We start from the raw sequence: 19,051 nt of genomic DNA, 5'->3' as shown, positions 1-19,051 counted from the left end.
AATTCATTAAAGAATTACTCAATAAATCTTAATAAGCGACAAATGTATATTGCATAGTCACTTGTTAGTTTATAGAGACGAAAAGATTCACAGTATTGTTGCTCCACTATTTTGAAGTATGGATATAAATTTCTAAACTTTAAAATCAGATTTATTTCTCCAACATATCAGTTTGTATGACTTGTATAAAAACAAATAGCTAAATTATCACTAAATGTTAAAAAGCCCATAAAAGGAAATGTCGTCTGCAAAACAACTTTTTTTTCCCTAACATTCAAACAAAAACAAATGTCTTACAGTAACAATACTGAAAATAGTTGCTATGGTAACCATTCAGGTAAAATTACTTCTGTATTTTCCAGGATTAAGACCACTTATAGATATTGAACAAAACAGAAAATTAATTGCAATCCTATTTCTGCCTTTCCTTTGAGATTTAAAATGTCAGGAACAAACTACATGTTCACAATTATTACAAATAAAACAAACACAAATCTGCATTTCCTGTGACTAATCTTAAAATTTCATTTAAAATCAGAACTAGCAAGCTTAGTTGGTCTAAATGGAATAAGTTACATGTATATTATTAATGGTCACGAAATGTACCGAGCTTCATTGAATAGTATTGCAGAAAAATCATGATTTTATCTATTATCTCCTGATGTGAAAGATTAGACATCCTATTTAGGTAATTAACTTATAAATGGTTGTATACTATGAATAAGATAAATGTTGAACTGAAATTACAATTTTCAGTTATGATTTGCCAAAAAATAAATGCTACAGTGGATACAGTTTTATTCGTGGGATTCCAAATTTGTGGATTTCGTGGGTAAAACACAAATTTAAATATTCAACAAAGTTCAAGTTTTCTATACAGGCTTGTATGCAAATTTAAGCAAAACCATGAAATCAAATATCCACTAAAATACAATTTTTCCTCAATTCACGAACATTAGTATCCAGTATGGATCCACGAAAAATAAATGAATCCTAAGTATACAAATTATAATATACATTAGTACGTTTTGTAATCTTAAAGTTTCATTTAAAATCAGGACTATCTTAATTAGTTGCTGTAAATGTAATTAGTTATATATACATAAAAATAAGAAGATGTTGTATGATTGCCAATGAGACAACTATCCACAAGAGATCAAACAAGAGGCTCTCAAGAGCCTGAATCGCTCACCTGTATTTCAGAGGAGAAGATTTTTAAATGTTAGCAAACTTGATGAACAAATTGTGTAAAATTGTCTTTAAAGGGCAATAACTCCTTAAGGGGTCAATTGACAATTATGGTCATATCAACTTTTTTGTAGATCTTACTTTGCTGAACATTATTGCTGCTTACAGTTTATATATATCTATAATAATATTCAAAATAATAACAAAAAACTGCAAAATTTTGTTAAAACTACCAATTTGGTGGCAGCAACCCAACAATGGGTTGTTCGATTCGTCTAAAAATTTCAGAGCTGATAGATTTTGACCAATTGAACAATTTTACCCCATGTCAGATATGCTCTAAAAGCTTTAGTTTTTGAGATATAAGTCAAAAACTGCATTTGACCCCATGTTCTATTTTTAGCCATGGCAGCCATGTTTGTCGATGGATCAAAACTTCGGATACAATTTATAAACTAGATATTCTAAGGAACATTTAGTTTGAAGGTATTTGACCCAGTAGTTTCAGAGGAGAAGATTTTTGAAATAGTTTACGACGACGACCACAGACGACGGACGACGACGGGCGCCAAGTGATGGCATAAGCTCACATGAGGCCCTAATAAAATTGAGAATGGAAATGGGGAATGTGTCAAAGAGACAACAACCCAATCAAAGAGCAGAATGTATATTATTAATGGTCACAAAATGTATTTGTAATACAAAAAAAAACAATTTAAAATTTTTATTGCCAGAGATTGTTTGGCAACAGACTACCTGTATTTGGCACTGCCATGGTCCCAACCAGTCCAAGAACAGGCCGCTGGCCCTCAAATCAAATCAATTGTGTCATTAACATTTTAAACAAAGCCTATTTGGACATCAGATAATTGATTTTGAGTGACACTAAGGCTTGACTCAGGTTCTCTATATATTGACTGTACAAAGTTTTTGTAAATCTGTTAAGGCCTTCTTACAATATGGTTGCCATTCTGTTAATAATCACACAAAGAAACATCAGCTGAAAGTCAAACCTTGAGTAAACATAAAAAAGATGGTTTTGGAATAATACCAACAGTTTAATATGTATATGACTTTCAAGCTACTGTCCTAAGTGTATGTACTCATATAATAGAGAAATCACAATTTATTCATCTGTTAATATTGTGATTAATATATAAAGGCCAAAGTCCTCTTTCAAGCATGCCATGCAAAATAAGGTCAGAAGAAAGAACCAATTCAAATATATTTGTTGCTTAAATTCATAATAAAGTCCCATTTCCATGATGTCTTTACATGTATACAAGTATAACAGAAACATAACATTATCAATGTACCATAAGTAATGTCAATGTAAATAAACCATGCATTGCCATATCAGATGGATGATTATACATATTTATTATATATACTTAGTAGTAAATACAAGTAAATTGTATGTGTAGAACAACTGATGGCAATCATGCTGTATCAGCCAACCGTGATGATATCAATATCAGTCACGGTTGTAAAGGCTTTATTAAACCCCTAATCTGTATGATGTCACATAATCGATATCAGTCAAGGTTACATGGGCTTTTATAAATCAAACCCCTTTTACGTCATGTCACATGAAAATAAAATGCTCCGCAGGGCGCAGCTTGATACGACCGCAGAGGTCGAACCCTGAACAGTTGGGGCAAGTATGGACACAACATTCAAGCTTGATACAGCTCTGAATTTGGATTGTGATTAAATATTTGACACAGCATAGGTTTCTGACACAGAATGAATGTGGTCTAAGAACTTAAAAATTTTAAATTGGACATTCACCTATTATGGTCCAATATCCAAAATCTAAATACATGGTTAGATTCAGCATATCAAAGAACCCCAAGAATTCAATTTTTGATGAAATCAAACAAAGTTTAATTTTGGACCCTTTTGATCTCAATGTGGACAAAAATGATAACAGGGCCCAAAAATCAAAAATCTAAATACATGGTTAGATTCAGCATATCAAAGAACCCCATATATTCAATTTTTGTTGAAATCAAACAAAGTTTAATTTTGGACCCCGATTTGGACCAACCTGAAAACTGGGCCCATAATCAAAAATCTAAATACATGTTTAGATTCAGCATATCAAAGAACCCTAAAAATTCAATTTTTGTTAAAATCAAACTAAGTTTAATTTTGGACCCTTTGGACCTTTATGTAGACCAATTTGAAAACGGAACCAAAAATTAAGAATCTAAATACACGGTTAGATTTGGCATATCAAAGAACCCCAATAATTCAATTTTTGATGAAATCAAACAAAGTTTAATTTTGGACCCTTTGGACTTCAATGTGGACCAATTTAAAAACGGGGCCCAAAATCCAAAAACTTAATACACGGTTAGATTCAGCATATTACAGAACCCCATATATTCAATTTTTGTTGAAATCAAACAAAGTTTAATTTTGGACCCCGATTTGGACCAACTTGAAAACTGGGCCCATAATCAAAAATCTAAATACATGGTTGGATTCAGCATATCAAAGAACCCCATATATTCAATTTTTGTTGAAATCAAACAAAAGTTTAATTTTGGACCCCGATTTGGACCAACTTGAAAACTGGGCCCATAATCAAAAATCTAAATACATGGTTAGATTCAGCATATCAAAGAACCCCATATATTCAATTTTTGATGAAATCAAACAAAGTTTAATTTTGGACCCTTTTGATCTCAATGTGGACAAAGTTGATAACGGGGCCCAACAATCAAAAATCTAAATACATGGTTAGATTCAGCATATCAAAGAACCCCATATATTCAATTTTTGTTGAAATCAAACAAAGTTTAATTTTGGACCCCGATTTGGACCAACTTGAAAACTGGGCCCATAATCAAAAATCTAAATACATGGTTAGATTCAGCATATCAAAGAACCCCATATATTCAATTTTTGTTGAAATCAAACAAAGTTTAATTTTGGACCCCGATTTGGACCAACTTGAAAACTGGGCCCATAATCAAAAATCTAAATACATGATTAGATTCAGCATATCAAAGAACCCCATATATTCAATTTTTGCTAAAATCAAACAAAGTTTAATTTTGGACCCTTTGGACCTTTATGTAGACCAATTTGAAAACGGAACCAAAAATTAAGAATCTAAATACACGGTTAGATTCGGCATATCAAAGAACCCCAATAATTCAATTTTTGATGAAATCCAACAAAGTTAAATTTTGGACCCTTTGGACCTCAATGTGGACCAATTTAAAAACGGGGCCCAAAATCCAAAAACTTAATACACGGTTAGATTCAGCATATTAAAGAACCCCAAGAATTCAAGAATAAAACCCCATTGAAATTGATCAAGAAATAAGCAATTTATACGAAGTATCTTCTTTTGCACAATACTGTGCAATTGATTATTTCTTGCTATTGCGCAATACTGTACAATTGACAATTTCTTGCTATTGCGCAATATTGTGCTGTTGGATATTTCTTGCTATTGCGCAATACTGTGCAATTGAAGATTTCTTGCTATTGCGCAATACTGTGCAATTGAAGATTTCTTGCTATTGTGCAATACTGTGCAATTGAAAATTTCTTGCTATTGCACAATACTTATTATATAATAATTTACACATCCTGTTTGGTGTGTATCTCCTTCCATATCATTATTATTTGCTTTTAAATATAAATCAGAAATAACCAACTTAAAATGGAAAATTTTAAAAGAAAAAAAAAAGGAAAAAAAAGAAAAAAAAAGAAAAAAAAAAATCCCCCCCCAAAATTTTTTGAACCCCCTTATGATTCATCACCCCCAAACTCAATCTCAGCCTTCCCTTTGTGGTATGGTACCTTGCAGTACAATTTCAGAGAGATCCATACACTTGAACACAAGTTATTGTCTGGAAACTAGAAAAATGCTTATTTTTGGCCCCTTTTGGGCCCCCAATTCCTAAACATTTCGGGCAATTACCCCCAAACTCAATTCCAGCTTTCCCTTTGTGATATGGAACCTTGTAGTACAATTTCAGAAATATCCAAACACTTACACACAAGTTATTGTCATGAAACTAGAAAAATGCTTGTTTTTTGCCCTTTTTTTGGCCCCTAATTCCTAACATTTTGAGGCAATTACCCCCAAAATCAATCCCAGCATTCCTTTTGTGATATGGAACCTTGTGGTACAATGTCAGAGAGATCCATACACTTACACACAAGTTATTGTCTGGAAGTTACAAAAATGCTTATTGTTGGCCCCTTTTTGGCCCCTAATTCCTTAACTGTTGGTACCATAACCCCCAAAATCAATCCCAACCTTCCTTTCATGGTATTGAACCTTATGGTAAAATTTCATGGAGATCCATTCACTTAAACTAAAGTTAGAGTGCGAAAACCAATGTGTCTTCGGACGACGCCAGACGACGCCGGACGACGACGACGACGACGACGACAACAACGACGACGACGACGACGACGACGACGCCAACGTCATACCAATATACGACCAAAAAATTTTCAATTTTTGCGGTCGTATAAAAACAACATCTAAATTAGTTGTACGTGATGTACATGTATATAATAAGGTGTTTATGATGTGGCTTTTTCAATATCACACATAACAGATCTTTATTATCATTATGTACAACAATTATAGTTGATCTATTTAACTTATAGTATCTGAGAAACGGACTTAAAGACTTAACATATACCAAATATTAACTGTGAAAATGAGGTCAAGGACAACAAACAATTATGCCAGACAGAAACCTCAAACAAGGAGGCATGATTGTAAACAAGAATAACATATCATTCATTCCTGTCTACCTCATGAAAATATGAAGCTTTATACATTGGGCTAGCCCTACCATTGCTGCCACCAGATGAGCATTTCTGTGTTGCATATTCTGTAATATTGATCACAGGGGAGACAATAAAACCAAACTAGAGGCTCTAAAGAGCCTGTGTCGCTCACCTTGGTCTATGTGCATACTTAACAAACATTGTAGACAAGAATAGAATTCATGACAAAAATCACTGTTTTGTTAATCTTGTATTACAGATCATTTAGTCTGTTTAGTTTCTCTCTATCTTCTTTACTTTCTGCTCAAAACACAAAAGAGGGTAAAAAAAAATCCTCATTTAAGGGCAATCACTCCTATAAAGAGTGAGCTAGAGTCTACTAACTATATCGGAAAAATTTGGCTTGTTAGTAGATCTTGCCTATCTGATCATTTTTGTGTTTTAAAGTGTCCATTTATCTATTATAATTTTTATCATATGAGGCAAAACACACAAAAAATGGTAAAAATCATCATTAAAGGGCAATAACTCCAATAAGGAGTCATCAGACGATTTCCTTCAAATTGTCCTATTTGTAGATCTTGTCTTGCTGATCTTTTTTGCTTATTTAAGTTTCTATCTATCTATTATAATTTTTCAGATATAAGGCAAAAACCAAAAAAATTGGTAAAAATTGTCATCAAAGGGCAATAACTCTAATAAGGAGTCGACAATGACAACGACGGACAATGGAGGCCACTTGATGAAAAAAGCTCACTTAGCTAAAAAGGCATATTCTTGTAATTATATTTAGTTATTAACTCCTAAATGAATTGATTTGATTGAGTGAATGAATAAAATTGAGAATGGAAATGGGGAATGTGTCAAAGAGACAACAACCCAACCAAAGAGCAGAAAACAGCTAAAGGCCACCAATGTTGATTCTAAGAATTTATTAAATGTTAATAGTTTAAGGACAAAAGTAACAATAAATATAATAGAACAGTTCAAGGACAAATAACTAGTTCAAACTGCCAGACAGAGATCTCCCACATTGGAGGTTTGAAAGGTTGACACCTAAGATAACACTAATTGAAAAGAAAAATCTGTGTAACCAACACTTATGTAATTTAAAACTTAAAAAAATCTTTGCCTCAGAATAGTAAAGCTAAATTGTACACACTTTTCTTTCATCCATATCATACTTAATTAACAATAGAAAAATTCAAGTGTAATAGATTCAATTTCAGGTGACAATAATTTAATGTGCAACAGTGTTGTCAAGGCCAGAAAATTATCAAGTTCTAAATTATGAATAAAAATCAATCAACTATAAGCTTCTTCAAGGATATAGATGACCTTCTTGATATAGACCTACTTTTGTTGAGATATGTTTTGCCTACTTGATTTTAAGACCTACTTTTGTCAAGATATTTTAATAATTTATTCATTCCTACTCATAATCCAAGTATTGAATTCTGAACTGGTTTCAATGAACCTATGATAAAAGAAAACTGTGGATTTTTCATTACCAATTTTCTTTCTTTGATTGTTTTTGTCTTTTTAATTGTGTCTCAGGTCTTCTTTTTCACCGAAACATGATGGCTCACAATTTTAACAAAAAATTTGAAAAGTTTGATGATACTTGGGAAAATATGAATCTCTGACCTCTAATACTACAATTCATTCCACTATAACCTAGCAGTCATATGTGGAATTTTGTAAAATATATAATCTGTTTGTAATTTTACAACTTACGGAATTTTTAACGTAAAGTTATGTCTAAAATTGATAAGTCACAAGTAAAAAATAAAGCAAAGACAAAAAAAATTACATTCGTAAAAGTAAACACTTTTGTGTTGCCTAGCAGGTTACCATTTTCCCATTCAGTAAAACTGTCTCAGGAATAAATTTCTTTTAGAATTGAACTTTTAATTACTTACCATTTTTGACCTAGCAGGCTCTGTCAGAAATGTTTTTGGCATTTTTTCCAGTTTACGTCTTTGTCCAGTACTTTGTGAAATTATCATTTTATTCTCCAAATTATTTTAGGAACTTTTATAAAACTGAATAGACAAACAAAAGTCGAATTGAATCCAAATTCAAATATTCATGTCAGTTTGCAGAGTTCCATTCAACGTTTAAATATAAGAAGTTTGTTAAAAAAAATCTCTTTCAAGTTTTGCAAAGTTCCTCATAAACTTGAAAAAGTCTTCAAGTACATAAATATCTTAACATATACACCGATTCCCAAAAGAACATCTGGTTACCATAACACAGTATAAATACAGAAATCACAGATTGAAAATCCCATCACAAATTAAACGTAATTCATCATTGAGAAATGTCAATAGATAAAATGAGCAAAAAGCGTTTTCAAGTTAATAAAATCCATAACAAGTAATTAAACTCATTCAAAATACGATTGATTTCCTAAATTTAAATCCTCTTTCCCTTTTCTGAGACAAAAAGAGTCTCAAGTTGATAGTCTCATATGACAAAAGCAATGTCGAGAGTTCAACGGTTGTTTAACTTTCCCTAAAGGATCTTCAATTTCAAATATCCATACCATTCAATATAGAAATATGATACTTTGCAAATATTTTAGTCACGGAAAAATATATATACAATTACAAACATAGAAATTCATGTTTGAGCACCGAAATTTTAAATCGTCAGAAGATTTCAGTTGTGAATAAGAATATAATCTTGTATTCTGAGTTCGTTCACACTTTTACGTTAAAATAAATTATAAGAATCAATATTTTATAAATCTCTGTAAAGTCGGTTTTTCACTTAGTAAATAAACACCAAAGTCAATGGGCATTCTAATGGATTTAGTATTTTATCTATAAAAGTCATATAAAAGTTAATCGTTTGGATTGAATGCAAAACTGATAGAATCAGATATTTAAAAACAAAAAGACTTAGTCTCTTTTTCCAAAAATGTATATTGAATAATTTGGGAAAAAATATTGACAGTCCTATTCAACTATAAGTAATTTTAAGAAGTCAATTAGTGCAAAATTTTAAGTGATATAATACAGATGTGGGGCATTATTTGTAAGATATATCCTTTTAAAATTGATTGTATTTGTACCATTTCATGAAAAAGTAGCTCCCTTTTAAATATTTTATAAGACCAGTTAAGTATCAACTTTAATATCAATTAACAATTCTAAGGGCGATATAAACAAATACTACAATCTAAATTTAAATATACTGTAAATTTAGGTTGTGAGGTTTTAATAATTGTGAATAATGCGACAGGGCAAGTATCACAATAATTAAAACTTGCATTTTGAAATTGGACACATATATGTTGCATGCATGCAGTAATTTCTGTATTTAAACTTTAGTCAATAGCCAAATTAGACTTAAGTTGCTACAGATGCTAAGAAACACATTCCAAACTAGAAGCACTAGTATAGCCAAGCTCATCAACCAAACAGGAAGATGTGGACAATCTGAACCTAACACCACCCTACCATTAGAGAAGACAGGAGCCTGTATTTCAGTGATTGTCATTGGTGCATGTCTGTCATATTTGTTTCTTGTAAATTGGTTTGTTATAAACTAGGCCGTTAGTTTTTCTCAATTGAATTGTTTCATATTTTTCATGACGGGGCCTTTTATAGCTGGATAGTTGTCTCATTGGCAATCATACCACATCTCCTTATTTTTATAAAACAAAACATCAATCAATAACAGCAAAAAGTACAGAGACAAAATCATCTCCAAGTATATAAATAGTCACATTTATGAAGGAAGGATGCACATAGAAGTTCAGTGGTGCCTGCTAAGGCCAATAATAGAGGATTGAGGATATTATATGTATATATTTATACGTTGTTTTCAATTGAGACTTGTTTATATTTATACTTGTACATGTATCAACCTATTTAAATAGTATTCACTAGAACTATTACACAGTCATTTCCATGTAACTTTACTAACTAACGGTAGGAAATTCTATATAATTGAAAGAATGTATACTTTGATAACAGATGTTAAAATGTCCAAACAGTTATAGTTATGGACCCTTGTTATATGTATCATTGTCATTGAATAAAATGTACTGTCAAATAAACACCACTAAAAATAATCTTTGTAGTATAATAAAGTGTTGACACTTAAAGAGTGTGAGATATCTTCTTGTCTTAATGTTATTTTGATAGTGTAATCATGGTAATGCAAAAGTTGAAATTAAAATGGCAATAATTAATTACACAAAACATACAATTGATAATTTGTTGTTTGATTAAGGTCCAGTGTCAAATATTTCATTCATGTTTTCAGGACAAGAACAATTTAGCAATAAATACAATAAGGAGGCTCTGCATTCAAACGGGATGATAGGCGGGAAATTTGGAATTGCAACTGAAAAATTATTGTATATTGTAAAATCAGAAATTATTGCGTGCATTTATTATTGCGAATTTTGCAGAATGGACAAAAATGCGAGATTAATTATTGCGATTTGTGAAAAAGCTGCATACAGATATATCTGTCAGATATAAGAATGTGAGTTGTTATTATTGCGATTCTCACCCAGTTGCATTATTCGCAACAATTTCTGAATTTACAGTATTTGGTAGGGACAAAATAAATACCTTGCAACAGGCCATCTACAGATGATCATAAGGTGGCTTCCTTTAAACTGACCTAACATTAAAACAAAAGTCAATGAACCGTGAAGAGGGAACAGTGTCAGATAATCTACATGGAAATCAGATGTGCAAATGCTTATACAACTGCATACTTAATATCATTGACCTATCACTTAAGTGATTCCCTTAAAACTGACCTTATCACAAACTAATATGTTGCTGCTGCTGCTGCTGACGGAAATAGCAAAATTTAGTCTTGGTAAGGCGAGACAAAAAGTATTGATATTAAAAAAATAGTTAAAAAGTTTCCATATTGTTGCAATATTACTCCCTTTAGAGAAATTTTTATGCAAAGACGCTATCTTAAGTCAATTAAATGTGGTTCAAATCTAGTAAAACATGATTTCAAAAGGATTGAATTTTAGGTAAAAAAAAAAAAAAATTGAACTTTTATCTATATAATTGTTGATTATCCAGGGAAATTTTGTTATAACCAGTAAAAAAATGTTTCAAATAACAAAAAGTCCAGTGATTATCATATGAACAAACTTAAATGCCCATTCTACTTGCTAATTAAGATCCAAGTCTTTCAAAAATAAATTGAGCAACAATCAAAGATATTAATAGGCTTATCATTTGTAATTTCTACAGGAATCTCTTATTGAGATTTCCTGTAAATATATTTTATTATGTCCAACATTCTAAAATTATCATAATATTCACCATGGTGATGATAACTCACCTTTCTTTTATTTTTTCCACTGAGTTGTCCCCCCTTACTTTCATGTCGTCTGGATGGTAGAGATAAATACATGCTGAAGACTGCCTCAAAAATTAATCCACAAGATTCAGATTTTTTTCTAATCAAGCTTTTGGCTTAGAAATAATTTTTTTCTCTGTTCTCTTAGTCAAGAAAAAAGTTAAGCAACTACACAATTTATTCTTACTGTAAAATTAGCAGTCTCCTAAAACATTTGAATAAATTTTCAATGCATCGCAGTAGATTAATCTGAAAAATTTCAATTCAATTCAATGTCTAATTTTCAATACATGTTCTTGTTTAACAAGTCCAGGTAATCCTTGTACAAAAGACAGGTACAAATCACTTTTCATTTAATTCCTACTTATTGATATCATTTTTAACAGTTCATAATCCAAGATGATGTTTAAAATTTACGATACATCAAGAACATTGCCATTTATCCAATTTAAAATCGACTTCAAATGAAAATAACGTAGTCACTTCGCTTGTTCAAATACCCCTTCACGACACTTCAAAAACACAATTGTAATAAATCATTAGATAATACAATATTAAATTATGAATCAGGCTCATATAAACATCGTCCGAACATGAAGTCTACGCATAATCCAAATTTAAAAAATATATTGTCTTGCTTTTTGTAAAAATTCACACCATAACACTAGAATCATATTCAATTTACATCATAAAAGCAAAATTATATACCCCTTGTGCAGTTTCTTGTGTTAGAATAATTTATCTATTCAACACAGTTTGATATCTAAGCCTGAGGTTTTATTGTCCATAACGGTACAAAATTATAATTACCAAGGACATGTACTCCTTAATTACCAAGATATATCATCTAAATGCTAATTTATTTAGATATAATTCTAAATAGGATTGAAAAGTTGAGATTTAGGCATAAGTATGTGGTAATCATTTAAATTTTTCAAAACTTTAAATAAATGAATTTGAAACCTTCATTTCACATGTTTTCTCTAAATTCAATGCATATTTAATGGAAATGACCTTTAAAAATGAAATTGAACACTTATAGTTATGTGTATTAGATGTCAATCATTATTATATTACCAAAATCTTGATAAAAAAATAAAAAATTATAAATGACATATATGTTCTAAAGTAATTTCACTGTGTCAAATTGCCTTATATGGAGACCGGATTCAACATTTACAATGCACGGACCGCAAATTTTGCATTAATATTCATTAATAGAATTTTTTTACATTTGGGGAAATTAATGGCAACTTCATAAATTAGTTTCACAAAATTCAATGATTGCGAAAAAGATCCGAAACTATCATAGATTTTGTATTATATAACACAATCTATATTTTTTTTTACAACAAGTTTTTGGAAAAGTTTTCAAGCATTACCTGACTTTCTGTAATGTCCAAGTCAATGCTTTCAGCCTATTTCTACAAATTGTTCTCAAATTAAGGCATACATGTAGAACATTTATTCAAAAAATTCTGCTAGGACCTCAAGGTTCTATATTTATATACAAACTGAAAATGAACTTTTATTCAAAATGTGAAGACTGTCTACTCATTAGTCATTTTCAACCCCCCTTCATCATTGATATCCTAAAAACATGTTTTCAAATATTTTTGAGAACTACCAAATGGGAGATAACTCTAACCAAATTCTTTGAAAAAATAAATGTTGCATTTATATCACTCAAGCAACAAGTTCTATTATGTTCAATGGATATATAATATCATAATAATGATTCATTGGCCAATAAATTTTACCAATATCAAATAGAACATCAAGCTTTACTATAGACAGACAGAGTGAGTGTGCAACCAATGTTCAAACTCAAAATTGTTAATATATATATACATGTACTATAGTATAACTGTGATAAAATTGTGAAATATCCCTTTAAATAAATTTGAAATTGACCTTTAAGGAAGTTTATTGAAATTTGATCTTTAAAGAAGTTCAAGATCAAGGACAGACAGGAACCCCAGCATTGTATGGGAAAAAAGAATAACAAATATACATAACTCCAAGGCAAATTCAAAAAGGGTAAGTCCAGAAAAACTGACAAATGAAACACTATCAATCAATGGAACACGGGGGGGGGGTCTCTTCCTATATAAAGGTATATACATATGTGCCGCTGGAATGGGTCCCTTTTTTGATACGTCAAATATATCAATGGGGTGCAATTTTACTGAGGAAATATATCAATAGGTAGTAATTGACCAATTGTGATATATCAATGGGTCATCATTTTTCAGTTTGTTGTGCAACGATCTTCACTGAATTTCCCAAATTCTTTGTCATTAAAATTTCCACATCTGTACCCAAAATCCCATGTTGAGACCCCCCCCCCCCCCCCCCCCCCCCCCGTGCAATGGAACAAGTGAAAAACAACTGCCATATTCCTGACTTGGTACAGGCATTTTCCAAAGAAAATGCTGGGTTAAACCTGATTGTATAGCTACCTAAACCTCCTACTTGTATGACTTATTCTCTGGAAATTGTTAAGTGGGAAATTTTTGCAACAGGTTTGTTTTTGCTGATTATTCGTGGTTTTAATTTCACATTTAAGGCAGCAAGATTGAAAAATTGAAACATGACAAAAATAAGTCAGTTATTGTAAATGTTATCCACTGAATGAAAGTTTTAAACGACTGTGCTATGGTTGACTGCACAGATGTCAACCAAAGATTACATATAGATTAACCGATATTACATGTATGGTGCAACTGAAAATGAGATTAAAGGCTTAATCCTCTTAATCAAGATTAAAGGATTAGAAACACATTAACCAAATTTCAATTTGCAATTCCCCTAAATACACAAGTACATAATTTTGAACTTGTTTATATTTGGTTTTTCAACTTTCTAACGCAGCATTTAAAATATCTATTTATTACACCATAAACCATTAAATGATTTATTTTCTCAAGGGAAATAATCTGATATAAATAAGAAGATGTGGTATGAGTGCCAATGAGACAACTCTCCATCCAAGTCACAATGTATAAAAAGTTAACAATTATAGGTCAAAGTACAGCCTTCAACACAGAGCCTTGGCTCACACCGAAAAGCAAGCTATAAAGGGCCCCAAAATGACTAGTGTAAAACAATTCAAACAGGAAAACCAACGGTCTAATTTATATAAAAAAAGAGAAACAAGAAACACTTATGAACCACATCAACAAACGACAACCACTGAACAACAGGTTCCTGACTTAGGACAGGTGAAAATAAATGCAGCGGGTTTGAACGTTTTAACAGGCTCCAACCTTCACCCTAACCTGAGACAGTAGTGTAACATTAAAAGACACACTATAAGTATTTTTTTTTTTAAATTGTTTTTATTTGTTATACAGTCATTAAGAATACCTAGTTTAATTCAAATTCAATTGCAGAAATTTCTACTTTTCTATTGTTTTTTCAGATAAGTCATATATACATGTATGACTGTTAAATATCTTATCTAATATTTAGAATATGGAATTATTGACACTGACTTTTAGAATTAATGAGCAACAAGAAATAAGAGAAAAAACAATAACAAAATTACGTTTTTGGAAAAGGAATTTTCAATAATTTTACTTTATGATGTTTTCTCTTTCAATAGATGTTGCGGCATCCGTTCACTTTTTTTGGGGGATAAATGTGATCCTGTGCCTAGCTTTGCGATCCTTAAGAACTTGGAAGTCCTCGGTAAAAAAGATACCAAATTCGTGCTTTGAAAGATTTACTTTTTCCTAAAGGGTTGGTGGCATTATGTAAAGCAAAGTATGTTTCTTATTTTTTGTGTATTAAAACAATGATCACTCTGAACAAAGTTCAATCAGAATCAAGCAGCTAGATATGATTTTGTACAAACTCTGCTAAGTTCATATCATACATATAGAATAATGTCATGTTTATTTTTGATACTGACTTTATCATCAAGAATGTCAAGCGAGCCCGCAAGGGGCAAGTTGATATTCGATCTCATGAAGTCAATTTCAAAAAATAAATTGCCATTATTCTTTTATCGGCAATTTTTTTTTACAATTTGTCTTTTTGGTTGAGAATATGAAATAAAATGAAATTGTTAGAAAAACTGTAACTTTTACACGTTAAAAATGTTGCGATAGTTGTTCGGTTATATGAATGAAGTTCGGTGCGTTTCACTGAAAAAATTGCTGCAGATGGATAATGAACATGTGACGTTGCTTCACTGTTACGTGACTTCATTGCCTAATATTTTCGTGTATCAGGTCCTGTCCATGATATAGAAAAATATTACGCAGTAAGATCAAAGGGAAAATGTACAAATTGCCGTTAAATTAGGATATTTGTGTTTATTCATACTTATGATATAACAGTCTGAAAATCTAGTTTGCTCTTACTCCTTGGTCTCAATACAACATAGCCATCTGGCACTATTGCATACAGGGAGTAAAGAAAGCACCAATAATGAAAATAACACATAATTTTGTTTCTGCAAAACTGAACAGACCTGTTTGCAATAACCATGGACTTCCACATCATAAAATTATAACAGAAAAAAAGGTGAAGTATCAGAACTGTATATTTCTGTTATAGGCCCTGGCTCAATACAACACAATAAATACTCTTCTTTGTCCTTTTAAGTAAAACAAATTGTAACTGGTCAATATCCATTGAAAGTTTTAATACTAAATCTTAATAGTTCAACAAAACAGAAGTAAATTTTTCCCACTATCTTTCTTATTTTGTGAATCACAATTTAGATTTGAAATAAATTTACTTGTCTTAAAATTTGATTAATGCAAGTTGTGTTACTTTTTTTAACATAAATACATTTTTTAGAATTATTGTACACCAAAGGAATATTTTATAACTATAAACCATAACTATATATCTGATTCAGGAATTATAAAATTCAGTTTTCTGACCCCCCTCTCCTGTTGACCTTTTCAGCAAATTGCAACAAAAAAGTAAAAATTATGACAAAAAATCTTAGTTCAAACATCACTGTGCCCTTTGACATACCATTCTTAGAAGTATATTTTCTGCATTCACCTCACTGATAAAATGCTCCTCATCCTCTGCCTCACTTTCATCTGCATCCTCAGCAGAATCCTCTTCTAACCTTGTTAACATCCAATCCATATTTATATCACTTTTTTTTCTTTGTTGGGGATAGGATCATTTACATTTCACATAAGTCACGAGTGAAAAATTTCTTTCTCCATGGAACAAATAATTCAGACATTTTACAAAAAAGTTTCATAACTGCATCTTAAATAATCTCTAAGAACAATGTTTATCAACTAATTAAAACACATTCATCACAAAGTTTTTGAAGTGTATTGTTTCAATTTTGCAGCAGATTTTTTCAACAAATATCACAATCTGTTCAGTCCATACATTTTATCGACACATTCCTTGGTGAAGCTGTCACCTCCACGTAAAAGTTTAATTTCAACACAAACAAAACAATCGAAAATTGTTATCCTGTATAACCTGCAAATATGTTATCTTCCAATATTCACCTGTCAAACCTGGACAGTCATTCAAAATTAAATTACGGGACGGTGTTAAAGCAAAGAAGATTTGATGGTGTTAAATTTGATTAAAGAAAGGTTATTTTTAATCACTTTTCTTTCATTATAATTAATCCTATAAAGACTTTAATACATGTATAAATAAGTTCATACAGTTTACGTTCGTTTGATCCTCGTCAAATCTTTATTGTGACGGTGAGAAATAAAGTCTAAGCAAATATTTTTTAAATCTTTGCAGACATATATCGATGTATTTGATGCTAGCTAATAACACCAGATCTATATTTCAAACATAAAAAGCTCTTAATGAAGTTCTATATAACTTATTTTGTAAAGATTTTTTTACAAAGAGGCTTTTATTCGATCTATACTTCTGCTATGCCAACATTGATAGGGTGCATAAAGAAATTCTCACTTCAACCAAGTTTAGATACAATTTGTTAAATTCAATATTGATAAAGATCAGTTGAGTAAGTTAAAATTAAAGTCTGTTTGGTTTTAATATTTTTTTTGAAGAATTTCGATGGTGGACAGATATAGACAACTTTTTGTATTTGTTAATATTTTTACTAATCAATGATTTTATATTTCTATTGAATTTTAAAAATCCATAGTGAAAAAAATATATCCCAACAATAATTAACTCCCTTAATTAGACTTTTTGAGAAGAAATTGATTATCTCCCTTAGTAACTATAAACATTTACATGCCAACACTTAATATGTCAAACTGATATAAACAACAATAATGAGAAATTTAGGAATGTTTGGCAATGTAACCAAACAGCAACTCTAAATTTAAATCTACTTTTAAAATTTCTAATTCATCAATACAAAAGCATTAGTCAAAAAAAAAAAAGAAGTCCTAAACTCTATCACAATGCATCTAAAATTTGGAATATTGACAATGCAATCTAACTATTATACTTTTTTAAATTGACAACACAATTTAGAAATATTTTGTAATAATATAAATGCATTTAGGTATGTTCCAAAATGAATTCAAATTGGTTTTAACAAATTTAATTTATAATTGTATACAAATAGCAATTTTAAATAAATCTCTTAATGCATCTAATGATATTCTATCAAAACAAACAATAAATTCATAATTCTATGGCATGATTTATGCCATTTGAACAAAATGAACATAATCAAGATTTGAATAATACCATAATTTTCATATTTGGTTATCAGATCTTTCCTTTATTTCAATTTAATCCTTACTTTCTGTTATAATTATCTGCTAAAAGCAGTCAATAAAACAGCTATAGCATTCATAACTAATTCCCAGCAATTTATCAGCTACAATATTGACTAGCCATTTGTTAACTGTTAACTTATAGCTTGACATAATAATGTTTGATATATTATGTCATGTATAATATGATTGCGATGGAACCTTGATTAGAAATCAATTTGTCATAATCATCAACAATGGAATGCTCAATTGTGATGTATTGAACGTATCGACATCTTCCGTGTGAAATACTTTAATGAGCGAAAACACTTTATAACGATCAATTCATAACATTAATCTTTCTGACAGTAATTTTTTATTACCATATATAATATAATAATCAAAAATCCGATAAAATATTCCATGAAATTCAGTTTAAATGCATAGTACTGTCAATATGTGTGTATCAAGGGGAAATAACTCTAAAGTACCTAAATACTTTACACTGTATACTTTCACACTTGTATCACTGTTCAATGAGAACCTTTTTTGTAAAACAAAATTTTTAAGAAAATGAATATTGTATGATGTTTTTCAATATGTCACATGACTTTTTAACTTTAATTAATTTGAATAAAGGTCCTTTCAGTGTTAATTAATTTTCTTTTTGTTGGACCTTGGGATTTCCCTTTTTTATATAGTTGTACTATTTATGTTTTCAAAACTGGTTATTGAAAACTGGTTAGAGCAGATGTAAACAAGGAGTTCATTTCATATTTCAGATTTAAATTCTATACATGGCTGATATATGCAAATGGAACCCTTTGGTGGTTTTATGGGTTGGTTTTCAGTTAAATTGTATAAAGTCATTTTTGACTGTCATTTTATTAAAGATACTCACAGTTACCATAACAACTATAGAAATAAGAAGATGTGGTATGATTGCCAATGAAAAAACTCTCCACAAGAGACCAAATGACACAGAAATTAACTACTGTAAATTCAGAAATTATTGTGTGCATTTATTATTGCGATTTTATCATTTTAGACTAAAA

At 30.5% G+C, this 19,051-nt stretch overlaps 1 protein-coding gene across 5 annotated transcripts in view; it reads right to left on the bottom strand.

Annotated features, from left to right (window-relative positions):
- LOC127712759 (leucine-rich repeat-containing protein 74B-like) overlaps positions 1-19,051 on the bottom strand; it is a 65,971-nt gene that overhangs the window by 37,952 nt on the left and 8,968 nt on the right. The window contains exon 1 of one of the 5 annotated variants that reach the window (XM_052219374.1): positions 16,303-16,524. The exons of 2 other annotated variants lie outside the window; for them this stretch is intronic. In XM_052219374.1, the coding sequence (XP_052075334.1) occupies positions 16,303-16,422 (120 nt within the window). In that variant the 5' untranslated portion in view covers positions 16,423-16,524. Of the gene's footprint in view, positions 1-7,880; positions 8,399-11,289; positions 11,877-16,302; positions 16,525-19,051 lie in introns of those variants that run through there. 2 more of the 5 variants (XM_052219376.1, XM_052219375.1) reach the window with 2 other exon arrangements.

The sequence above is a fragment of the Mytilus californianus genome, unplaced genomic scaffold (genome assembly GCF_021869535.1).
Source record: "Mytilus californianus isolate M0D057914Y unplaced genomic scaffold, xbMytCali1.0.p SCAF_8, whole genome shotgun sequence".
NCBI lineage: Eukaryota > Metazoa > Mollusca > Bivalvia > Mytilida > Mytilidae > Mytilus > Mytilus californianus.
This window is presented reverse-complemented; position numbering and strand designations above follow the sequence as displayed.